This window comes from Tachypleus tridentatus, chromosome 12 (assembly GCF_004210375.1).
Source record: "Tachypleus tridentatus isolate NWPU-2018 chromosome 12, ASM421037v1, whole genome shotgun sequence".
In the NCBI taxonomy this organism is placed as follows: Eukaryota; Metazoa; Arthropoda; class Merostomata; order Xiphosura; family Limulidae; genus Tachypleus; species Tachypleus tridentatus.
Genome location: NC_134836.1, coordinates 129,118,968 through 129,146,600, shown reverse-complemented (window position 1 = coordinate 129,146,600; position 27,633 = coordinate 129,118,968). Strand labels below are relative to the sequence as shown.

Here is a 27,633-nt window from a genome sequence, read left to right as displayed (position 1 = left end):
ACAAACCAAAACTCTTGAGCGTTGAAACTTTAAAACAGTTGTTGATATAATAAATATGATATTAATATCCGGAACAGTTTTATCTAACTTGTAAAATTCTTCTTCGATTCTTTTGACTTCAGCCAACATGCACCCACATGGGAAATTATGTGCTGTTCCCTTCAGCCAACATGCACCCACATGGGAAATTATGTGTTACTCCTGTTACCATGACAACTATATTGACAAATTACACGATTACTAAACAACCAAGCTGATACAGATTTGATTTTTTTAGTGACTGTATTTTAATATGCAGTTGAATCAGAACATAAAGATCGTCATATTAATTTTTAACCAATAAAATTTAACATTTCCTCCAGTGAACTCAAAACTATACTGAATTCTGGAGCGACTCTACAATTGATTGCAGAACCAATCACACTGCGTGTACGCGTCTGTCCATAGAAACATGACATTCACGTTTGTACAGAATAGGTGCAGTTATCGATCAATGTTTAGAAAGGTACGCTGTTCGGCTTTCTGGGAACGAACGTTTCTTGAAAAGCCGCGCGATCGGTTGGGACAAACAGACATAGGAGATACGGCTTAAAATCTTTATTTAAAATTCTAGTTAACATCTGAACTCCAAAATGTAGAAAATAAAATTGGAGCTTTCCTAATTGAAGTCAACAGAAAGACACAAGACCACAAAAGTCAAGGGTTTGTTAACTGAACTGTATTTTTCCTACTGATGCCATTTAATCGCAAAAGTTAAGAGGGATCTAAACTAGAATTTGAGGACTTAGGCTGCAATCTTTTCTTGAACTTCAAAAGAAAGACATTATGGCAGACACTCGTGTGAGTAAGTAACTCAATAACCGTTTTGTTTTTTATTTTTTAACAAAGCTTCATACTTTTAGCTTTTCATTTTATCTCTTTAGTAGTACCACCAAACATCAATACCAAAATAATCACCTAAAATAATTTCTAAAACTGAATCGATACGAGTTTACTTATAAAAAGAAAGAATCGAACAATTAAGTTTTGTTTGTTGTTTTCCTTAGGTGGTAATTACCAAAATTAAAAGCATAAGGCAAGCTGGGAAAAACAAAACCCTTAATGAAACTTTAGATTATTCATAAAGTTATCTTTATGACTGTTACACAAAGAGAATCACTGTCCAACATGTATGTTAATTTAACGTCTCTATGAACAACGAAAGAAGGAAAACACTAAATAATTAGAGAGCACTAGAGTTTTGAGCCTCGTTTGAAAGCCGCATAAACAACGAGAAGTAGCGCCCGATATCTATAATAGTTTACTACTTAGTTTAGTGGGTGTTATGCAACTAACAGTACTGTTTGATATCTGTATTAGTTTATAACTTAGTTTAGTGGCTAATATACAACTAACATTACTGTTTGATATCTGTATTAGTTTACTACTTAGTTTAGTGGGAGTTATACAACTAATACTACTATTTGATATCCATATTAGCTTATAACTTAGTTAGTGTTTGTTATACAACTAACAGTACTGTTTGATATCTACATTAGTTTATGACTTACTTTAGTGGGTGTTATACAACTAACAGTACTGTTTGATATCTACATTAGTTTATGACTTACTTTAGTGGGTGTTATACAACTAACAGTACCGTTTGATATCTACATTAGTTTATGACTTACTTTAGTGGGTGTTATACAACTAACAGTACCGTATGATATCTATTGGGTTGAGGAATAATTCGTGAGCGTTTTTTCAAGTTAAACAAATATATTCATAAATGAAACGCTTTCGCAAAATATTTTATGTCATTTGTTAGATAATTTTTTGCTCTAATAGATGGTGTGTTTGATTTTCATGTCTTTAATTTTTGCTTTCATTTTCAGCTCATTAAATGGAATGTCAAGTGGACAAAATCGAGCATTTTCGACACCATCGGCTTTTCGCATTTAATTGCTTGCAATTTCGTTTAAAACAATGCATACTATATACCTAGGTATTACATGAAATAAAGTATCATAATAAATGTTTTGGGTGTAATGTGTTCATGCATTGAAGTATTGTATAGTCTTGCATGTAATGCTTGAATGAAATTATTTAAAAACGCTCACGAATTATTCCTCAACCTAATACATTAGTTTATGACTTACTTTAGTGGGTGATATACAACTAACAGTACTGTTTGATAACTACATTAGTTTATGACTTACTTTAGTGTTTGTTATACAACTAACAGTACTGTTTGATATCTACATTAGTTTATGACTTACTTTAGTAGGTGTTATACAACTAACAGTCCTGTTTGATATCTATATTAGTTTAGTGGGTGTTATAACACCAACAGTACTGTCTGATATCTATCTATATTAGATTACTACTCGATTTAGTGGTTTTTATACAACTAACAGTTCTGTTTGATATATAAATTAGTTTATGACTTAGATTAGTGGGAGTTATTCAACTAATACTACTGTTTGATATCCATATTAGCTTATGACTTTGTTTAGTGGGTGATATAACACTAACAGTACTGCTTGATATTTATACTAGTTTACTACATAGCTTAGTGGGTGTTACACATCTAACAGTAATGTTTGATAGCTATATTAGTTTATTACATAGTTTAGTAGGAGTTATACAGCTAACCGTAGTGTTTGATATCTATATTATTTTGGTGCTTAGTTTAGTGGAGTTATAACACTAACAGTGCTGATTGATATCCATGTTAATTTATGACGTAGTTTAGTGGTTGTTATTCAACAAACACTACTGTTTGATATATGTATTATTTTATAACTTGGTATAGTCGTTGTTATACAACTAACAGTACTGTTTGATATGTATATTAGTTTATAAAGAAGTTTAGTGTTTGTTATAGAAGTAACAGTACTTTTTGATATCTCTATTAGTTTACGACTTAGTTTAGTGACTCTTATACAACTAACAGTACTGTTCGATATCTGTTTGTTTACTACTTAGTTTAGTGACTGTTCAACCACTAACAGTACTATTTGATATGTATATTAGTTTAGTACTTACTTTAGTGGCTGTTATGCAACTAACAGTACTGTTTGATATCTGTATTAGTTTATAACTTAGTTTAGTGGCTAATATACAACTAACAGTAGTGTTTGATATTTGTATTAATTTACCACTTAGTTTAGTGGCTGTTCAACCACTAACAGTACTGTTTGATATGTATATTAGTTAAGAGTACTGTCTGACATCTACTTTAAGGTTAATCACTGTTCTATCTATAAGTAACGAATAGTATGGTCTGCTGTACATATAGACAAATGGCACTGTCTGATATCTGTATCATACCACAGCTTCTGCGTGAAAATAAACTGTTATACCTCATCTTATGTTTGACAGTGAACTGTGTTATTTCCTAGCTTGTATTGTCAGAGTGAATTATTATAACACAAAGTATGTCGTAAGAATGAACCACGTTAAACCACAGTTTATGTTGTCAGAGTAAACTGTGTCATACCACAGATTATGTTGTGACACTCAATTGTTTTATACCATAACTTATGTTGTGAGATTGAAATTTGTTATACTATAGTTTATGTTGTCAGAGTAAACTGTGTCATACCACAGATTATGTTGTGATACTGAATTGTTTTATACCATAATTTATGTTGTGAGACTGAATTTTGTTATACTATAGTTTATGTTGTCAGAGTGAACTGTGTCATACCACAGATTATGTTGTGATACTGAATTGTTTTATACCATAACTTATGTTGTGAGATTGAAATTTGTTATACTATAGCTTATGTTGTCAGAGTGAACTGTGTCATATCATGTTATGTTGACAGACTGAACTGTGTAATACCACAACTTATGTTGTCAGAATGAATTGTGTTATACCTCAACTTACGTTGTGAGATTTAACTGTGCTATATTATTTTAGAAGTTGAAATACTGATGTTATTTGTAATTATATGAATGATCCCTGCTTTATTATAAATGCCATTACGTAAAGGTCTATATGGAAAAATACTTTAATATATTATTAGTGTGTGAACATAAATAGAGACTATTATTGGTATATTGACGAGCTGTGTGACAAACGTGTTTGTCTAGTGCTTCTTTCCATTCGACGCGTTTCATTTGGAAAGTATTTTAATCCAATGTGACAATTTTGAACTGGTTTGCTAATATATTATAATAATAATACAATTACAGTAATATATTATAATACATTAGTATCATGCATGTATAGCCTATAACAAAAACTTCGCGTTAGATTCCGTACATTTTTCTATATTCCACACTGAGAACATTTTACCAATTATAAGTACCAGTGAAAAATCAAATGAAATACATAAATCACACATACAAAATCCACGACGTATGGGTGATCACGGGATATTTGTTAAATTAAACGAGTATACATGGAAAAGAAATCTGCACTAAAGAGAAAATGATGTAGTCACATCTAAATCGTACGGTGCTCCAGTGGCACAGCGGCATATCTGAAGACTTACACTGCTAGAAACCCAGTTTCCATACCCGTGGTGAACAGGGCATAGATAGCCATTTGCGCATAACTACAAACAATACGGTTTTGTTTGATTTTGGGCCCGGCATGGCCAAGCGTGTTAAGGCGTGCGACTCGTAATCTGAGGGTCGTGGGTTCGCATCCCGGTCGCGCCAAACATGCTCGCCCTTTTAGCGTTGTGGCGTTATAATGTTACGGTCAATCCCACTATTCGTTGGTAAAAGAGTAGCCCAAGAGTTGGCGGTGGGTGGTGATGACTAGCTGCCTTCCCTCTAGTCTTACACTGCTAAATTAGGGACGGCTAGCACAGATAGCCCTCGAGTAGCTTTGCGCGAAATTCAAAAACAAACAAACAAAGCTACACGAGGGCTAACCGCGCTAGCCGTCTCTAATTTAGTAGTGTTAGATTAGAGGGAAGGCAATTAGTCATCACCACACACCGCCAACTCTTGGGCGACTCTTTCACTAACGAATAGTGGGATTAATAATCAATTATAACGCACCTACGGATGAAAGGGCGAGCATGTTCGGTGTTACAGGGATTCGAACCCGTGATCCTCACATTACGAGTCAAGCGCCCTAACCACCTAGTCATGCTGAGCTTGTCAGGACTTAAGAATTATTGTAACTTGATTGATTATTGGGAAAAATTTATTCAAAATATTATCCTTTTTTCCAAAATGTCCGGTTGAATGTCATAGATACATGAAGATGGTTAAATTCCAGGATTCAAATAAGGTTGATGAGCCACTGGAGAAATCATGAAATATTTTTTGATAAGCATTCTTCAAAATAAGAATTTGAAAGCATTCAAATTCATAGGAGCATTCATAGGAGCATACATTGTTTTCAATGAAAACGTATTCATAATTCGTGCTAACTGATTTTATGACATTTCCACCCAAGAATCAATATTTATAATGGATTATGTTCACTTGAGCATGTACGTATGTAAAAATGTTCAACTCTGAGAATTGTCTGATCCGTACTTTTACAACAGTCATTTCGTGCTTACCCGTTGTTCACTTGTAAAATTGTATTTTATTCTTTCTCAAAATATAGTCCACGGCAATGTATTATTCATAACTATTTCGAACTAGAACATATAAAACAGACTCTATGGCTCAAGTCTCATTAAAAAAAAGAAAACTGTTATGGAACGAAGTAGCTGTCACCTAGTTCCTGGAATTACAATGTAACAAGAAATTGTACTTTGAGAACGAATGTAATACGCATGTTCGCTCAATATTGACCATTCGTGGTATTCTGGCATGTAAAAATATATGTTGTTGTTGTTTTTTTAAATTTCGCGCATAGCTATACGAAGGCTATCAGCGCTAGCCGTTCCTAATTTAGCAGCGTAAGACTAGAAGGAAGGCAGTAAGTCATCACCACTCACCGCCAACTCTTCGGCTATTCTTTTACCAACGAATAGTGGGATTGACCGTAACATTATAACGTTCCCACGGCTGAAAGGGCGAGCATGTTTGGTGTGGCGGGGATTTGAACCCACGATCTTCGAATTACGAGTCGAGCGCCTTAACCACCTGTCCATGCTGGGCCCTGGTGTGTATAACCATCAACTAAATATACTTAGCTGGCGTGTATAACTATCAACTAATATACTCACGTTTTTCCACACGACCGACATAGATAATTTTAAATTCTAATCGTGCTGCATTTGACGGAACTAGTTTCAAGTCCGTCTCTATTATAAATACCGTTTCTGAAAAATATACTAAGAATTTTAATTTCAAATATAAAACAACAGTGTACTTTAAAATCCTTAAAATGAAGTTGAATTGTTCTATTTAATTAAATTGAACTTTCATGTTTATTTTAATGTTGTAAAATCATTCTACTTCTTTCCTTGGTTTGTTCTTTCAAATTATCTGTTGAAAACAATTAAAATTCCAATCCTTACCACCTTTCAAGCTTGTATACTTGTATTTAATGTAACTTGCTCTAAGCCTACATTTATAAACGATGCTACGTGTTAACACAGAAATCAACTTACTTGTACATGGTAATTTAAAATGCGCGATAACTAATACAGATCCAAAAACATTACCAACAAAACCACATTGATAGATTCAATCCTCGTGCTAGAAGTAACTCTCTATCTTTTAGACAATGTATTTATAATATACTCTTTAATGTAGTAGAAAACTTGACGTCAAATCGTTTAAATTTCCAAGGCTTATATTATTGAAACTTTCGATTCTAGCTTCATCATTGAGATTCGCAGCTCTCCCTATCTATGAAAAAACATCAAATATAGATTAACAGTTGTCATGTTAACTTCTCTACCCAGTGTTTATTTAAGATTCTTGTATTTTATTTGTTTCAAGAAGTACAGTGGTACCTCGGTTCTCGAATGACTCCATTCTCGAACAATTCGGTTTTCGGACATATTGTTTGAGGAAAAAATGTCTTGGTTGTCGAACATAAACTCGGTTTCCGAACCAAGCTGTCGTAGCCCGAACCCCCGCAATAACCCGACTGATGACCCGAACGACCCTTCGACCATTTTCAGCCCACGCCAAGCTTGCCCAAAACATTTTACCCGCACCTGTCGCTCAGTCCACATCCCCGCTAAAATCTGCTGTGAACGTTCTCGTTTTTCTTTTTGTTTTTCTAAATATTCTGATTAAATAAGCCTCCATGGAGTCAAAGAAAGATAATGAAAGCAGCAAACAGAAAAGTTGTTAGAGCCACAATAGAGATGAAAAAAGATATGAGAGTGATGTTCGCGTGTCTGTCCTTGCTACACAGTTTGATATGGCGAAGTCTATAGTCTGCACCATACTGAAAAATAAAGAGGTCATCAAAGGATCTGATGTTGCAAAAGGAGTGACAGTGCTTACGAAACAAAGATCACAAACAATGGAATAGGTAGAAAAACTGTTGTTAATTTGGGTAAACGAAAAATAGTTAGCTGGTGATAGCATTTCTGAGACCATCATTTGTGAGAAAGCAAAGCAGTTGCTGATCTCCTGAAAAACACCCCCTGGAACGAGTGCTGATACAAGTGATGCCTTTAAGGCTAGTAGGGGATGGTTTGAAAAATTTAGGAAGAGAAGTGGCATACATAGTGTGGTGAGACATAGGGAGGGTGCCAGTTCTAACAAAGACGCTGCTGATAAATTTGTTAGGGAATTTAAGGACTATGTAGAAGCTGAGGGTTTTATTTCCCAACAAGTGCTCAACTGTGATAAGACAGGCCTCTTTTGGAAGAAAATGCCAAAGAGGACCTACATCACCAAGGAGGAGAAGTCACTGCTAGGACACCTGCCAATGAAGGACAGGCTAACTCTATTGTTATGTAGTAATGCAAGTAAGGACTTAAAACTTAAGCTTTTGCTTGTGTACCAATTGAGAACCCGAGGGTGTTTAAGAAAAATAATGTTCTGAAAAGTAAACTAAATGTCGTGTGGAGGGCTAATAATAAAGCATGGTAACCAGGCAATTTTTTATGAAGTGGGTCCATGAAGTGTTTGCCTCAAGTATAACGAATTACCTCACGGAAAAACAGTTGTCACTTAAGGCTTTTCTTGTGATAGACAATGCACCTGCTTACCCACCAAGCTTGGAGGACGGGTTGGTGGAGGGGTACAGTTTCATTGCGGTGAAGCTCTTGCCCCCTAACACGACTCATCTCATTCAGCCCATGGACCAGTAGGCCATATCGAACTTTAAGAAACAAAACCCCAAAGCACTGTTTCAAAGGTGCTTTGAAATGACCTCTGACACAGAGTTAACCCTCAGAGAGTTCTGGAAAAATCACTTTAATATCCTCCATTGCTTGAGGATCATAGACAAAGCCTGGAGGGAAGTGTCTTTGAGGACCATGAACTCAGCCTGGAAGAAATTGTGGCCAGACTCAGATAGAGACTTTGAAGGCTTTAAGGCTGAGCCTATTGTCGAGGATATTGTCTCACTAAGCAAGTGTATGGGCTTTAATGTGAGTAGTGATGATGTGGAGGAGTTGGTGGAAGACCACAACACTGAGCTCACCACGGAAGAACTCCAAGACCTTCAGAAGGAGCAGCAACAGAAGGCATCTGAGGAAGTGTCTTCAGATGAGAAGGAGGGAAGGAAGGATGTTCCTAGTTCACTAATCAAGGAAATGTGTGGAAAATGGGGAGAGTTACAAAGTTTTGTGGAAAAATTTCACCCTGACAAAGCTGTAGCAAACTGCAGCATAAACCTTTTCAATGACAATGCCATGTCTTACTTCAGAAATATTTTAAAATGCAGGCAGAAACAAACCTCATTAGACAAGTTTTAGTGAGAAATAGATCCAGTGAATCTCAAGCAGGTTGTAGCGGTGCAAAGAGACAGAAAAGAGAAAGAACCCCAGAAGGAGAGCTATCTGACGTTTTTATGCAAGGTGACTCCCCTTCCAAACAATAATAACCCTCCTACTCTCCACGTTCCTCACCACCTTTCACTTACGCCATCAGCTCTCCTCAGCACAGGTAAAGTGCAGTTAAATTTTCATTTATTGTTTTTTATTGTGTTTATAGTTTTTGTGGTTGACATGCAAGTATTATTATGCACGTATAAATAAGCAATATTTTTACTTTAAATGCTTCATAATGCGTAATATTTGGAGGTCTGTAACGGATTAATTTAATATACAGTATTTCTTATGGGGAAAATTTATTCGGTTTTCGAACAGCCTTCTGGAACGGATAAAGTTCGAGAATCGAGGTACCACTGTAATTGAATTTAAAGATGAAATGCTATTCATTACAAAATAATCACTGTATAATGACACACTATAAATAGTGAAACGTTCATAGTGAACACGTATTCGTCCGTTTATAAATCTGGCCTGTTATTAAGGGCAACTTTAAAAAATAAATGTTTAACATTTCTCTTTACAAACCTGGTTTCTTAGTAGAGACAACTCTGATAAATGTTTAACATTTCTCTTTACAAACCTGGCTTTTTAGTAGAGACAACTCTGATAAATGTTTAACATTTCTCTTTATAAACCTGGCTTCTTAGTAGAGACAACTCTGATAAATGTTTAACATTTCTCTTTACAAACCTGGCTTCTTAGTAGAGACAACTCTGATGAATGTTTAACATTTCTCTTTACAAACCTGGCTTCTTAGTAGAGACAACTCTGATAAATGTTTAACATTTCTCTTTATAAACCTGGCTTCTTAGTAGAGACAACTCTGATGAATGTTTAACATATTCTCTTTATAAACCTGGCTTCTTAGTAGAGACAACTCTGATAAATGTTTAACATTTCTCTTTATAAATCTGGCTTCTTAGTAGAGACAACTCTGATGAATGTTTAACATTTCTCTTTATAAACCTGGCTTCTCAGTAGAGACAACTCTGATAAATGTTTAACATTTCTCTTTATAAACCTGGCTTCTTAGTAGAGCCAACTCTGTTAAATGTTTAACATATTCCCTTTATAAACCTGGCTTCTTAGTAGAGACAACTCTAATGAATGTTTAACATATTCCCTTTACAAACCTGGCTTCTTAGTAAAGAAAACCCTGATAAATGTTTGACATTTCTCTTTATAAACCTGGCTTCTTAGTAGAGACAACTCTGATGAATGTTTAACATATTTTTTTTATAAATGTTAGTAGAGACAACTCTAATAAATGTTTAACATATTCCAGCTACTCCAAGAAAGTTTTAACGTATACTTTTTATTCTGGTAAAGTTTGTTTATGAATTTCGCGCAAAGCTACTCGAGGGCTATCTGCGCTAGCCGTCTCTAATTTTGCAGTGTAAGACTAGAGAGAAAACAGCTAGTCATCACTACCCAATGCCAACTCTCGGGATACTCTTTTACCAACGAATAGTGGGATTGACCGCACATATAACGCCCCCATGGCTGAAAGGGCGAGCATATTTTGTGCGACCGGGATTTGAACCCGCGATCCTGGGATTACGAGTCGAACGCCTTAACACACTTGGCCATGCCGGGCCTTATTCTGGTTAAGTGTTAGCATATTCTATCTACCATTGCAGTTGTTGTTAATGTAATTTTACCAATGGTAAAATTTTAGCTTTGGTAGGCACAACTACCATCAATGTGTCTGAGCAAACATTTTATCTTTTATTATATCCAACTAACAAACTGATGCGTTTTAATCAATATAACTTAAACTGGTATATTAAATTATCTCCTTTGTTTACTGGATTAGGCCTGGCATGGCCTAGCGCGTTAAGACGTGCGCTTCGTAATCTGAGGGTCGCGGGTTGGCGCCCGAGTCGCGCCAAACATGCTCGCCCTCTCAGCCGTGGGAGCGTTATAATGTGACGGTCAATCCCACTTTTCGTTGGTAAAGAGTAGCCCAAGAGTTGGCGGTGGGTGGTGATGACTAGCTGCCTTTCCTCTAGTCTTACACTGCTAAATTAGGGACGGCTAGCACAGATAGCCCTCGAGTAGCTTTGTGCGAAATTCCAAAAAAAAAAAAAAAACATTTACTGGATTATTGTTTAATTATAATCTATGTAGGTGGATCTTTTTTTTTTTAATCTCAAGTTAATGAGAAACATGTAACATGTTTTATGTGCCTCTCGACATTTTTGACAGAAGTCTTATACGCATCGTGTCCACCAGAAAGTAGACTGATTAGCTGAAATGCCTCTTCATGTATACCTTATTGTGTTCTGTACTCAGTTTTTCTCTGATAATGTTTATTCTGTATCCAATCTCAGCGAAATTTCATTAGATTTTTTAAATTAATCTATGATAAATAGACATGTATAGATTATTGCCAATTTTTGTTTTTGTTTAGATACAAACATTACATCTTATAGTGAAAATGTTTTTTTCATACAAGTAAGAAATGATATTAGGACATAGCTTTAAGTGTGGCAATTGTATGTTGTATTCTTACGAGGTAAACCTTGCTCATAGGAACAGACGAGAAGGCACAAACGTATTTTTCTTATTTTAAGGCTAAGCGAGACAACGTGATTTTACATTTTCATTGCATGTAACGGTTCGAGGGACATTTAACATTCAAGCTGCATCTAACGAAATGTGTAACATGATTTGACACTTTTGCGTGTATCTACCGGAAGATGTAACATGATTTTATATATCCTATATGTATGTAACGTGATTTTACATTTTTAGCTTGTGTCTAACGAAATGTGTAACATTATTTTACAGTTTTCGTGTGTATCTAACGGATGATGTAACATGAGTTCATATTTTCAGCTTGTATCTAATGAAATGTATAACATGATTCTACAATTTCAGCTTGTATCTAACAGATGTAACATGATTTTACATTTTCAGCTTGTATCTAACAGATGTAACATGATTTTACATTTTCAGCTTGTATCTAACGGAAGACGTAACGTGATTTCACAGTTCCCACATGTATCAAACAGATGTGATAATACCTGCGTAGCTGCTCCATGTTCATTAGAAGATATATTCACAAACTCTCTCCTGATAAAATACAGATCAGTTTAACAAAATGTTCCACAAATGTTAAACAAGTCATAGCTTAAAGTTTACAGAACAGTTAAACTAAAATAAATAATTACGAATTATATCATCAGAATATTTGACACAATTAAAATAATTTAGTGAAAGTGGCTTTCTGTTTAGACAGATAGAAAAGAGATCAAAGCATAATGTTAGTTTGAGAATACAGATCTTCACTTATGAACATTTTGTATCAGGTTTTGTTATGAGAATTAATTAATGTAGCTTAAGTTCTGATGCACTAACACGAAAAGAGGTGGATTTCATTTTGATTATTCAATCACACAAGCTATAATTAAAATAAAATAAACCCCATATGGAATATAATGTTCTCCGCTGGTACGGCAGTAAGTCTACAGTTTGTAATGCTAAAATCAGCGGTTCGATTTCCTTCGGTAGACTACACCTTAATGTTATAAACATGTAACAACAAAATCCTACCAAATAATACAACCTTTTGTAAAGAATGCAGGAACAATATTTTATCATACAATACAACGTTTTATCAAAATACGTCTACATTATTTTATTAAAAATACATGTTGATTACTTGAACAACATGCACGACAATAATAAGTCCAAATAAACAAGTTTCGAGGTACAGTATTTTGCTTGTTCAAACCTATCTATAACTTATCACAGTAACATCAATATGTACAACATTTTCATGTTTCTTTGTTTGCTTTGAATTTCGCGCAAAGCTACACGAGGGTTATCTGTGCTAGCCGTCCCTAATTTAGCAATGAATAGCGGTGTTGGCCGAAACGTTTTTCGCCCCTTGCTGAAAGGGTGAGCAGGTTTGGTGTGAGGGAACTCAAACCTCCGACTCTCAGATTATGAGTCGAGAGCTCTAATCACTTGATCATACCAGGCCGGGAACTTTGTTAAGTTCATTAAAGCATATTCTTTAATTTTAGGGCCAAATGAGTTGTTTATCAATAAGAAAATGAAATAGTTACGTTACGATATAGAACTTCCACACGTGTAGATCATGAAAACTTAGGAAAAAAAAAGTTATTTTTCTCTCACAATCATGCTCTTTACTAGTCCCTTTTTTGGTTGTTATAAAGTACAAAATCATACAGTGAGCTATTTGTGCTCTGCCTACCTGCCGCAGGTGTCGTAACCCAAGATTTACTGATATAAACCTACAGACTTGTCAAAGCACCATCGGAAAGGCTTTTTAAACATAGATAACTGGTTGGCCAAGTCAGTGAATGGGCATTGTCTGCATATGGAGATTAGGTTCGTTACATTAAATTGATTTTAATAAGCAAATCAGCAAGTCAGTTGATAAACCAACCGACATAGAGCTGAGGTGGAATGTAATGTAATCTGTGAGTTTGATATTATGTAAGTAGTATGACATTCACTTTGTGAAATACATGTAACAGTTGATAAACCAACCGACATAGAGCTGAGGTGGAGTGTAATGTAATCTGTGAGTTTGATATTATGTAAGTAGTATGACATTCACTTTGTGAAATACATGTAACAGTTGATAAACCAACCGACATAGAGCTGAGGTGGAATGTAATGTAATCTGTGAGTTTGATATTATGTAAGTAGTACTTCATTCACTTTGTGAAATATATGCAACAGTTGATAAACCAACCGACGTAGAGCTGAGGTGGAATGTAATGTAATCTGTGAGTTTGCTATTATGTAAGTAGTACTTCATTCACTTTGTGAAATATATGTAACAGTTGATAAACCAACCGACATAGAGCTGAGGTGGAATGTAATGTAATCTGACAATGAATGTAATCAATCAGAACGGTACAGAATACCACGCATGGGCTAAATGTCTTCGTCAAGCCCCTAAGATTCAGACAAATTACAAAAAATCCAGGCAGTAGTACTTGTTACCAATATTGGACAATTCTTCGCCAAGCAGCAGGATTGACTATCACAGTTATAACTTGCCACACACACGGCAGCATATCATGACACTTGGTGTAAATGAGTGTTAAAAGTTGTGTTATTTGATCGTAATCCGAATATAATGATGCAAAGTTCGTTATAGTTATCACTTGAGAATTATAGTAGTGGATGTGGTTTAAGTTCCTTCCAAATATACTAACATAAGGCACAGATGCCTAATAAGCTTTCCTGTTTGTATCCGAGATAATTAGTTTGAAAACTAGTTATAGGCTGTTACACGATAGGTTTGTAAAGTCTTTCATACGAAGTTAATCGAATTTTCAAGAAATCGGTCTGATGTACTTAAAAACGTATTTAATAGCTCCCCATTGATCAGTGACCAGCATGTGATTGATTTAGTCACTTTTGTTGCCTCGTGACAGTTATTTATGAATATCCACTTAGAGAAACGGTATTTGATAAAATATCAACGTTCCTGCTACATGAGCACTTTCTATTACACTTGTTTGAAAGATAGAAAAATCATGACTTTTAACTATTGTCTTGCATACTAATAACGGTTTCTGCATTTGTAAGTCAAAGCAAGCATATAAAACTTAACAGTCATCTTTGCATATGTAAATAAAATACACATTTCAAAAATATGTTTACGTTGTTACATCTCTGGAGAATGATTCTGCTCCAGGCACATCTTGAAAAATAGTAATAAGATACCATAACATAATATTAACACTTCTAAATACAAAGATCCAATTATTTAGATACGTGTAGTCAAATTAATCGGTACTTATGATCTAGTTGTTAGAATGAATACAAGAATGATTACAGAACATGAGATGCTATATATTTAATTATAGAAACCTTAGTTAACAACTGGTTATTTTTCAGGACCATATGAAAGTAAAACATCTAACTCATGAAAGAAAATGAGAAGATTTGGATATGGACAATTTTAACGTTATTTCTACAGAGTGAAATAATAGAAGGTAAAACAACTTATTATACTTAAGTTTCTATTAAATGTCTTACTGAAACTTTAGACGCTCTAGCAACCTTCTTGTATTATAACCTTATTCATTCTAAGAGTATACAGTGCTGGCCAAAATCTTGAGACCAATGAACATAAAGAAAAAAATATGGATTTTGCGTTGTTAGACTCAACCACTTATTTGAGTAGAGCATCGAAAGATGAAAATAAGAAAAGGGAAAATAAAAATAATTTTTTTTATCATTTAATAGGAAAATGTGAACACTATGAAATTAGCCTAAATACTAGTTGGTCAAAAGTTTAAGACCATACCAAAACAAGTCCTAAACAGGGTAGAAAATGCCCGACAAGAGGTCTCAGTAATGAGTTGCACGGCCGTTACTGCGAATAACTGCAAACATTCGCTTTTGCATGGTCGACATAAGCGTTCACAGAAGGCTGGCTGGAACGTTATTCCAAGTGGTGAAGATGGCTTCACGAAGATCATGCACTGTTTGGAACTGACGTTCATTTGTATAACTTCCTTGCCATCCGCCCCAAACAATTTAAATGGGGTTCAGTTCGGGCGAACACGCTGGATGGTCCAAAAGAATCACGTTATTTGCCATGAAAAAAGTCCTTTGTCCTACGGGCATTGTGGATTGCAGCATTGTCCTACTGAAAAATCCAGTCATTTCCACACAAGCGAGCGTCTTCAATAAAGGATGCTCTCTCCAACATGCCAATGTAGCCAGCTGCTGTTTGACGCCCCTGTATAACCTGAAGCGCCATTGTTCCATGGAAGGAGAAAGCACCCCAGATCATGATGGAACCTCCTCCACTGTGTCGTGTAGAAAATATTTCCGATGGGATATCTTTAGCGTGCCAGTAACGTTGGAAGCCATTTGGTTCATCCTGGTTATTTTTTTTCTCATCAGAGAACAAAACATTGATTTACGTTTCTACGTTCCATGTTTGGTGCTTCTCAGCAAAGTTTAACCGAGCTGTTTCGTGGTGTGGAAGGAGGTGTGGCTTTTGAAGAGGTTTACGATTTTTAAAGCGTTTTTCTCGTAGATGCCATCTTATTGTTCTTGAGCTGCATTCTGCATCCGTAAGGGCCTTAATCTGGTTCGACTATCGGCTGGTGTCTTGCCGGACAACCCATCGAATCCTCCTGCTCAACGCCGGCAAAATTTTCTTGGGCCGACCACTTGAAATTCTCGTTCCGTATCCCTTAGGGTCTTTAAGAAATTTGCAACAGCAGTTTTACATCCCCAATTTCACCAGAGATGACACGTTGAGAGAGACCTTGCTTTTGCAGCTCGACAATTCTGCCAAGTTCAAACTCTTTCAACTTTTTAGCCTTTGCCATGTTTTTACTCAATGTAACACAGGAGATGTCAGTAGGAGATGTTGACAACGCAATGCTTGAACACAAATGACTAAATTTCGTTACGTGTTTACCGATTAACGCTTCGCTTCAGTATGGTCTTAAACTTTTGACCAGCTAATATTTGAGCTAATTTCATAGTGTTCACATGTTCTCTAGTAAATACTAAAAAGTTTTTTATTTTTATTCTCCCTTTTCTTATTTTCATCTTTCAAGCAACACAAACAACACAAAATGCATATTTTTCTTTATGTTCATTAGCCTTAAGATTTTGGCCAAATATATTAAACATTTATATGTTTAAATTTATATAGATCACAATCTTAACGATGGTAGTTATTAAGTTAACACCGATATAGGACTTGTGCAGGTTTGTTTCACGTTGTAAGTTTATTTACTTGTGTGTGTTGATAGTTATTGACTATGATTTATTTTTTGAAGTACCTTATATAATATTACAGCATTTATTATAGCAGAGCCATTTCTTACAGTTATAGAAATTCATTAAACTGCTGTACTTGTATAACTTCTGGTATAAATATATTTAAACTGGAATATTTACATAAAGTCTGGGTGTTAGTGGGTGTCATAAATCTCTATCTTGATCAATTTACACGACTTTTTTTGCTGGACATAATCTTCACTTATTTTATTACTTCTTTAAACTGTTATTGATAGGAAAAGTCTCCAAGCTCAGCGAACCGAACCGTATTTAAATGATTTTATAAATAGCTTCAGTATAAATTAGGCTTGCTTTGAGTTTTAATTACATTAGGGTTAACGACATGCACATAAATAACGTTTCAAGATTCTGAGTGTAATGTTGATTCTTGTAGTATAGCTCAAAAATATAAAGGGTTGTAATTACTGTTCACTTTTCCTATTTTTATTTTCGCTTTTTACGGAGCATTTCTCATTAATCACACTCTATGAGAAACTAAAATCACACTTAAAAAACAACAACATTGTTGTAATCTCTTATTTTTCTAGGAAATGCTCCAAATATTGAAGTGTCACACAACATGCGTGTGTTGAAGCTTCCCAGAGAGACAAAAGTGGGTAAGGCTTCCATAATTTAATGTGATAATATTTTATTTATCTTTACATTTTGCATATTTCATATAACAATGAACAATTGTTGACTGGTTGTAAAAACTACAAAGTATCTGTCGCTCCAAATTATTAGTCAACCCTTGAACGGCGGCCTTCATTAATTGATGCTGCTACCTACAACATTCCCATTGTTTAAGGGTTAATAATTGTTTGTTCTATCTCTCTTTCCTCTTCTGTTTTCAGTTTTCTAGACTCTGATTACACAGGGCACGATGGTTTTATTGTCTGGAAATGTTTACACGTTCTACAGTAATTCTCGTACCCTGAAATCGAAAAATGATATTTATTTTTCTCCATCACGTAGAGGTTATTCTCAAAATGTAGTACATCTACTTTTACACAAGTGAGTAATTTTCATTAAATCGGGTCACATTTTGTTGTGCTTAAAATGTGAACAATCACTGACTGTAGATTTCTTTAGATCAATCGCGACGTGAGAGTCTCACAGACCGTTCTAGAACCCAAACATAACCATAAAAAAGTGTTCATTGTGATAAACTAAATAATAATTTGATCTAGTTAAGAGGGTTTTTCTTTCCAATTTGTAAAGGAAATTCTTGAGTGATAGAAAAAAAAATATTTTCGAAATCTATGTAGTTGAATTATGGAAAATCCGTTATTAAAAACGAAACATTTATGAAGTTTCAAAAAAAACTGCTTAATTTTTAAAAGATAACAACATCAACATTTGGTCACATCAATAAAAGTATAAGTACGTACCTCTCTAACTTCAGCACAAATAAGTAAAATTATTATAGTCTGATGTTTTGAAATTCTTATTACTTAAAATATCTTGTGTGTATTTCTGTCCCTTTTGTAATTATAATAACTTTATTATAATGCTACTGACATACGCGAAACAAGAAAATTAAAGATTATTTCTTTTGTCAAGAAGTATGAAAGGTATAATTATTAAAGAACATATCTGAGGTAGTAACTTTCAAAAGCATTGAGCATGTCAAGACATACTCAGAGGAACATAGATAAAGTAAAACAAAGTGTGTGGAAGTGCAAATAGGATTTGCACACAAAGCTAAAATGTACTAGTTCGCCGTCTGGAAAAGGTAATGGGTATGGTAGTTAACCCTAATAACCTTTAAAGATGTTAAAAGTAGCATGATAGTAGAAATTTTTGTAGCCAAAAATTACCCTTAACTTCTACTTTTGTCGAATTGTTTGTTTTAATTTTGTTTTAGTTTTAAAATGATTAAAAGTAGCGGTTTCTTAATATACAAAAAACAGAACAGAGATGGTGAGATTTCACAGTTTTAGGCCTAAGAACTATGAAAGGAGACCAAAGTATATAAATACACAGACACATACAAAAAAAAGTTCGTTCCTTTTGCCAAGAAAAGTATAATTTTTATTTATCTTACTCAAGGTTTAGTAGTCTGATGTTAGGAAACTTGTTATTTGTTTTACTTAAGGTTTTATAGTCTAATGTTAGGAAATTTTTGTTATTTATCTTAAGGTTTAGTAGTCTGATGTTAGGAAATTCTTGTTATTTATCTTACTCAAGGTTTAGTAGTCTGACGTTACAAATTCTTATTTGTCTCTTTCAAGTTTTGTAGTCTGATGTGAAGAAATTCGTGTATTTGTCATAGGAAGTATTATATACCGTTTGAAAGGCCATGACTTTGACATTCCTGACGTGTTGACCTTTGGTGTTCGTGGGTCAGGAGCTGATGAACTTTTGGAGGTTAGATCCGCTAGCTTTACCGAAGCGAACGTCATTCTACGTAAAAGACCCACGGTAACTTGGAAACTTCTTTTATTGAAGTTATAGCTTCTAGTTGCTTATAACAGAAATATGAAAATCCCAGTAGTTTAAAAGCTCAAAGTCTCCAACGCTACAGCGAGGCACTTAATATAAACTATACTTTGTTGCCCATATCATACTTGGTGCCAAATCAACATTATGAATGATATTACGTGTTCGTGTTGCTATTTCTCCGGCTTTTAGACTTACGAGAAAAACCGGTCAGTTACGAAAATTACCGAGTCAACGATCTTGCTCAAGCCCAGTGAATAGTTTTAATGTGGCTACAGTCCAATCATGTACACTAATCAGTAATGACGAGAAAACCCACTTCTCGAGAAATATATATATATAAAACGGCTCGTTTGGGTTGAGAAATTTTTTTTATGTAGAGGAGCGAACAACGTTTCGACCTTCTTCGGTCATCGTCAATCGTTGTTTGCTCCTCTACATAAAAATTTTCTCAACCCAAACCAGCCGTTTTTACATATATATTTCAATCATGTACACTGCCATGGCAACAATCTTGTAGCGATCTATAATTAACACGACGCTACGATCAGGGTTCAACAACAAAAACACAATTAATGAACAAGTGCCTGGCTAGGACGTTATATCAATATTAATAAACTGTTTATCATAAATGTTAATAAATCAATAATAATAATAAAATCAGGGAAAAATAACCAGAAAGAATAAATCTCATTAAAAAACGAAAAAACCCAACAACAAACAAACAAACAAACAGTAAAGATATTGTTCTAATAACTCCTTTAAATAATAACTATTTCCTAAGTCTCTCTCAGAAGCTTTTGAGGAATATTTATTTACAGAGTAGGTCTACAACAAACAAAATCTGTGTATTTTTTTACAACAAAGCTACATCGGGCTGTCTGCTGTGTCCACTGATCAGATTCGAACCCTTGAATATAGCTTTGTAAATCCGTAGACTTATAACTGTCTCACCTGGAGACAAGAAAATCTGTTCCGGACTTAGAACAAACTTTTGGGTTCAGTGGTGGATTTAAGGTTGTGTGTGGGTAGGGGCTACTAACTTTTGTGAGCCCTACACCCCATCTAATTTTGCATAGAATAAAATTATCAATGCACCCCTATTAAGACCATGGGCTCCCTCTATCCCCTACCTGAATACGCCACCATTGGGGTCTCATTACATACTTAAAACACTGAAAACTTAGGTTTGATTACCCGTGGTGGACAGAGCGCAGGTAACTTATTGTATTGTTTTGCGCTTAGATAACAAACTTTCTGTACAGATTTGTTGTTCGATTAGATGAGATCTCTATGTAAGAAGAAGGATGTTACTAAAAGATCTAACTGAAACATTTTGTTCTTCATGATGACACTTTGGTGTGGGGAAAAAAGTTGTGGAATAAAAAAAGATTGAGCGTTCGAATTAAAGTAATGAAATACAAAATGGTGGTCAGTCTGGTAGTTACACTTATAGTAGTAATAAGGATTTCACAGTAATTTTTCATACAAAATGGCGGCCAGTCTGGTAGTTACACTTATAGTATTAATAAGGATTTCACAGTAATTTTTCATTCAATAATCAGCTAAGTATCATTTTTGTTCATCTTGGGCATGATGATGGGTGACAAAACATACGCTGCTTAATTTACCAATTAATAATAGTTTTCAAACGAGACCCAAAACTCTAATGAAGGATTAAGTGTAATGATATATAAAGGCACGGATAATGACGTCACGTAAACTATGCTCAGTGTAAGTTGGTCTTGAGAACCAGCCAGTCATAACCTAGAGCTGTTGATGTCAGGTTCAGTTTGACCCAAAAAAGGTGGGTACAATATATAAATAACTTAGATGTGATAATAGTTATAAGAAATGTGAAATTAGAGATAGAAAGTAATTAACGTGGTGTTAAATAGAGAAATTGATAATATGACACAATATTGATTTTGTATACAGGATCCTAGACGTAATCATAATTAATGTATATTTGAGTAAAATTGTTACCAGTGCTACAGGAGTACCTACCAGTTTTGATTTCATTTCTTTAATTCGTACGATCTATCTCTTCTTTGGCCTTTTTTTCATACTTAAGGTGGTTTTAACTAGATATCGTGACTTTAGGTCAATACACACTGGCAAAGTACAGCAAGTAAGCCGTTCTCAGATACATTTTACAAGTAAGAAAATAATACTCGAATGTAACCCACATTAATTGTAGAATCGCAAACCTATTAATCGGAAGAGGAAGAGAACTAACTATACCTTATACATAACCAACCAGATTATTTCAAATATAAGAGAACTAACTATACCTTATACAGAACCAACCAGATTCTTTCAAATATAAGAGAACTAACTATACCTTATACAGAACCAACCAGATTCTTTCAAATATAAGAGAACTAACTATACCTTATACAGAACCAACCAGATTCTTTCAAATATAAGAGAACTAACTATACCTTATACAGAACCAACCAGATTATTTCAAATATAAGAGAACTAGCTATACCTTATACAGAACCAACCAGATTCTTTCAAATATATGGTGGTAGTTTTCCCTCTCTAAAATAATGTTCATAACTTTTTATAGGAACACCATAGAATTTAGTTTAATAGTTTCTTGTCATAAAGCGGTACTCACATATGATTATTTATGTTAATTACTTAAATTAATATAACTGACGCTAAACACTTTTAATTAGGATAATTTCATAATATTTAGTACATTTTTGTTGACAAGTTTACAATGAATAATCAATAATAGTCGTTCGCTGATATTATTCTCTTGGTAACTTGAGCTAGAAAATGTTAATTTAGCTTGCTTGGCCGAAACAATATTGAAATATTTTGTCAGCTGTAGTAAAGTGTTAGATCGATAGCTTGCGTGTTTTGGTGTAGGTGTGCACAAAGATTTACGTATACCAAATAGGCTGACAATTGTAGGTTATAAAGTGTACGAAATTTGAATAACAATCTACAAAAGTTAAATATGTTTTATATCAAATAAAGTTCCTGTAATTTTGGTGCGAAAAAGAAAAAAATATGAAAAACTCAATCAAACTTCGAGATGTTGTATCTGAAGCATTTCTTTATGGTTTGTCTTGAAATTTAGTATGTGACGTAATAGTACAGCAGAACACACTAACTGAAGATATGTGTCAGTTTGGGTTACCACAGTCCGAGATAAAGAAAGTAGAAAATCGCTAAACTGTCTTTTCTGTTAATACAACACGATGTGTTGTAGCCATACGACACACATATAAGAAAGTACGTTCTTATTAACTGATGTAGATGAGATATGTTGAACGTACTGCCATGATACGGCGTTGATCGCAAAATTACTACCATTTATTCAGGCGACCTCTTCAATGAATGGACATCAGTTCTTGCACTTTGTGTGAGATATTTCAGCGTCAATAGACTATATATGTAAGGACGGCCAAGCTATTCAATAGGCATATTACAAATATACACACAAAACATTCAACAATAACATATAATTTTATTTTAAAAGATAATTACCGCTTATATTCACTTGTTGCTCTATAAACAATACATGATATCATTGATAAGATACCAGACCATCCAATTATTAATCTTTCTTATTTTAGTTTCTCTAACTTTATCATTAATGTCAATTTAAACCTAAATCCACTCTATTTGTTTCTAGGTAGTGCACTTTGTTATAGCCGTAACAGCTAATAATAATTTTTTTGAAAAAAGTGATAATACTTCTAGTATAAACGAAGTTATAATTACCCCTTGAGGTTAGCTTTTTACAGAAATATAGTGTTTCTTTAAAAAGTTTAACAACAGGGTGAAACAGTAATTACTAACCAATAATAGGTGAACTCTATATTACTCTAACTTTCAGAGTACTTTTGTTCTCTCTTCAATCTGTGTCCTTAGGAAGCCAACATCTAAGTTACGTATGTAGTGAACGAGAAGATACACGTAATATTAAATTTTACTACACGCATTCGTAGAATATAATAACTACCAATCAGAAGAAAAAAACGTTAAAACATTTAATAAATGTAAATGATGCAAGGATGGTAATGTGAAATGGAATATAAACAAGAATATATGGATGATACAGTAATGCGTAATTCATATCTACATGACTTTCAGTATTAAAATTTAACATTATTCTGTAAAACGCATACTTAACTTATATTACTGCAGTTTGAAGATATATATTTCTGACTGTTGCCATCCAGTTTGTTTAACATACATAATGTTTTTTTTACCTGTGTTTAATAATAGCTGAGGGTTAACGCGTGCATATTCACAATTAAAAGGCTGGAAAGTGTTTTAAAACATCTGCAGTGGAGTTAGGCACTTATCCACCTATATCGATTTCCATTTTGTATTTTACAGGAAATGGAGTACAGGTTTACAGTTTATGTTACGGATGGCATTGAGGTAAGATTTGGTATGGTTTAGTTTGAATTTCGCGCAAAGCTACATGAGGGTTATTTGCACTACCGTCCCTAATTTAGTGGTGTAAGGCTAGAGGGAAGGCAGCTAGTCATCACCAACCACCAACAACTCTTGGGTTACTCTTTTACCAACGAATAGTGGGATTGACTGTCACATTATAACGCCCCCACGACTGAAAGGGCGAGCATGTTTGGTGTGACGGGGTTTCGAACCCGCTGAGGTAAGATAATAGTTTGTTATATTTATACCATACAATAATTATTACGATATCTTCATCTGTTTAGATGAGTAAGATTATCTCAGAATACGTAATGTAATATTCATTTAGAACAGTAAGATTATCACAAAATAATTAATACGATATCCCTTTAGAACATTAAAATTATCTCACAGTAAAGTACGATATCCATTTAGAACAGTAAAATTATCTCACAATAATTGACACGAATCCCTTTAGAACATTAAAATTATCTCACAATAATTGACACGAATCTGTTTAGAAGGTGGGAGGTGATGGCTAGCTGCCTTCCAGTTTGTGTTTTACTGCTAAATTAGGGACGAATAACGTAGATAGCCCTCATGTAGCTTTGCGTGAAATTAAAATAAACACGTTAATTAGTACGATATTAATTTATTAAACTTATCTCACAAGAAATAAGATATCGTGCATTATTGTATGTGATTAGAAGAATTCATTTAAGAGTTACAATACCAATTTTGGAGTAAAATTAAACTACAACAATATGATTTTACCTATTGTGGAAAGAATAGCTGTCCCCTAATGAATGATTATTAACTCTTCACTCTTCAATATTAAAATTTGGGATTCGATTTTCCGCCGTAGAATTATTCAAATAGGCTATTTGTAGTAAAAATCAACAACTTTATACTAGTAGTTTCCTTGCTTATACTGACTGATTGTTTCTCTTAAACTTGGTGAAATTTTATACGTAATTCTAAAATGTACAATATAAGTCATTTGGATAAATACAATATATTGTAATATTCAAATTCTAAATAAACGAAAAAAAGGTTTTGTTACGAAATTTGTGGAAACAGACGAAAATATTATTTTGTATTGGAATGATGAATGTATAAATACTACTTTTTATTTATCTGTTGCCTAGACAACCGAGGATGAGTCCACCATCTTCATCACTGATGCTACCGAAGTGTTGTCGCCCTTTTTGGAATACGACCCTGTTATTAACCTATCTGAGGTACGTTTCTATATTCAAATTAAATAATCTGACACAGCATGGTGGTTAAATTTATGGAATCATGTCTCGTCATTTAACATGTTTCATTTTTCTGGAATGTGACTATATTACTAATATGTCTCAGGCACATTATTCTGTACAGGGGTTCGATTCCCTTCGGTGGGCTCAGCAGATAGCTCGATGTGGTTTTACTGTAAGAAAACACACACATACAAACACTTATTCTATACAAGAGAATTATTGGACACAGTGTTTCAATATTTTTAAAATGGATCTGGTACATCTCGAATGAAGTTTTAAGATTTTGTACAATTTCTGATAAGATATTTTGATTTATTCTATATGTAGAATATTAATAATTTTTGCAAGTTATTATTAACACAAGTGAATTACTTAATATTGCTAAAACATTTAGTTTTACCTTTGTGTTTCTTTCTTACATATATTTATTTTATGAATGTTTCTAATATTAGGTAATGTTTTACTTTGTAAGAATATCTTTCAGAAAGGCTACAGTTGGTTATGTGATGTTTTGTTTTATACAGAATAATGTCTGTAATGCCATAGTTGTTACGTGATGTTTTTTAACAAAGAAAATTACCCAGAAAGCTACATTTGATTACGTGATGTTTTGTTTTATACCGAATAATGTCCATACTGACATAGCTGTTACGTGATGTTTTTTAACAAAGAAAATTACCCAGAGGGCTACAGTTGGTTACGTGATGTTTTGTTTTATACAGAATAATGTTCGTAATGCCATCTTTGTTACGTGATGTGTTTTGACAATAAATTACCCTGAAAGTTACAGTTTGTTACGTGATGTTTTCTTTTATAGAATTCCATAGAATATCACTCTTGGTAAATTAATGTTTGGTTTTATTAAGAATACTGTCCAGAATACCACTGTTGGTTACGTGGTAGCCAGAGACAAAGACAAAAGTAATCTTCCAGTGCAGTTTGAGATTCACGTAAGTTCTTTTCTCTTACCTATCATATTTTGAAATTTAACAGATTTTTGTGATAAAAAAATAAAGATGAACAAATAATTACATCCTCTCAACATTGCTATCGGTGTAAGATTTTTTAGGATATGTCCATCGACTGATTTTACAACTGTTACAAAGTTATACAATTGTTACAACGTTATACAACTGTTACAACGTTATGCAATTATTACAACGTTATTGTGAAATCTTTCATAAAATCATAAATGCTGGAAATATTATTTCAACGGTGAGACATCCAGGATTTGGCAGATCATAACATCCAGGATTTGGCAGATCACGACATCCAGGATTTGGCATACCATGACATCCAGGATTTGGCATACCAGATCCAGGTTGGCACGACATCAGGTTGGCATTTGGCATACCGACATCCAGGATTTAGACCACGCAGACCACGACATCCAGGATTTGGCATACCATGACATCCAGGATTTGGCAGACCACGACGATACATCCCGACATCAGATTTGGGCAGACCATGATATATACCGTCAGGTTGGCAGAACTCTGTATCAAGGGTTTGACTCCCATAGTACACAGTAATAAACTTAGAAGATATACGTCTGTTGTTGTGTTGTTGACTTACCCTTTCGACCTCTTGGCCAAGATCAAGCATAGTTTGTTGTTTGTGTTCAGAGTAGATCACGAAGATCCTTGACCTTGGTGTCAGTGGGATTATTCTAACCACCTCGATCAATGGTGATCAACTCTACCGCTTTCATTGCATCTCGTTTACAATAATGCTGGCCGATCGTACTCTAGGTTCTAGAGTACACTTGAATCTACGAAAGTGCCATCTAGCCGATTCAAAAGCTTGTTCTCCAATCTTCAGACTCCTTTCACTTCTTTAAATGTAATATGAGAGTAATATGGTTTATAGAATCCTTAATACTGTCATGCAGAATGCAAACAGTCGATTGTTCTTGTCACTGAAACTTTATGCCTTCCATCGAGCTTCTTCATTTGAAAAGTTTGATGTCGCTGTGGATTCGATGAATAACCATCGCTATATTTTGAGTACAACAAAACGCCTTAAATGCTGTGTTTTTTACATTTGAGTTTTGTATGATTTGCATCACTTCTTCAATGTCATGAAATCAGAGTGTTGCTAGGTATTTCGTCTTCATTCTCCAATGGAATGACGTAATCAATCATTTTTTTATTCGTGCCTTTAATATTCTCTTTGGCTGTTTCCTACCTGTTTTTTTGTACCGTTTTGACCTTTGGGTCTAAACCTTTGCATTCACATTGACATTTCCACAAGTACCTTACCTATGCACTTTGTGTTAACGTTCCTTTATCAGTACAAGATCAGTACACTTACTCACTGATTGTCGATATCTGTTTGTGTGGCCAGTCTTGGATTCGGACTTCACAAAGAGTGCAGCAGTCGCCTACTTTTTTCTTTTGTCCAGTTTGGATTTAGTAAAGTTTTAGCCAGTAAACAAACATTCCTGACTGATTTGAAAAATTAGGTCTTGCAAACTCCTGGGTGCATGTCCAGTGGAGGAACAGTTTAATTTAACTTTATAATACAATACTAATATAATGACATTAGTAAAACTAAAGCAAAAATGTAACTATTAAAACACGAATAAAAATTTGGTTTCTAATGCAAATATTTGTGTTTGAAACAAGAGTTTGAATTCAGTTTATAAACACACTAGGTGTGCTCATATTTGTTTAAATTGAAGCTTGGTATTTATTCCATAAATTTTCTAGGGTTCGGAGAAGTTCTCCATTAGATATGTGTTTGGTCCACGTGGAACAAGTAAAGCCGAAATAAAAGTCATTCATACTGTGGATTATGAGCGTCGGAATATGTACCATCTACAGATACTAGCATTGGTGAGTTTTAACGTGTAA

The 27,633-nt window shown here is 34.3% G+C and overlaps 1 protein-coding gene across 1 annotated transcript; it reads left to right on the top strand.

The window, feature by feature from the left end:
- The first annotated feature begins 423 nt into the window (after positions 1-423).
- LOC143235783 (cadherin-86C-like) lies at positions 424-27,633 on the top strand. Its single transcript, XM_076473984.1, has 8 exons — positions 424-844; positions 14,757-14,854; positions 17,216-17,284; positions 18,943-19,091; positions 23,475-23,519; positions 24,665-24,757; positions 25,645-25,728; positions 27,490-27,633. The coding sequence occupies exons 2-8, from the start codon at positions 14,785-14,787 to the stop codon at positions 27,631-27,633; spliced, it is 654 nt and encodes a 217-aa protein (XP_076330099.1). The 5' UTR covers positions 424-844; positions 14,757-14,784.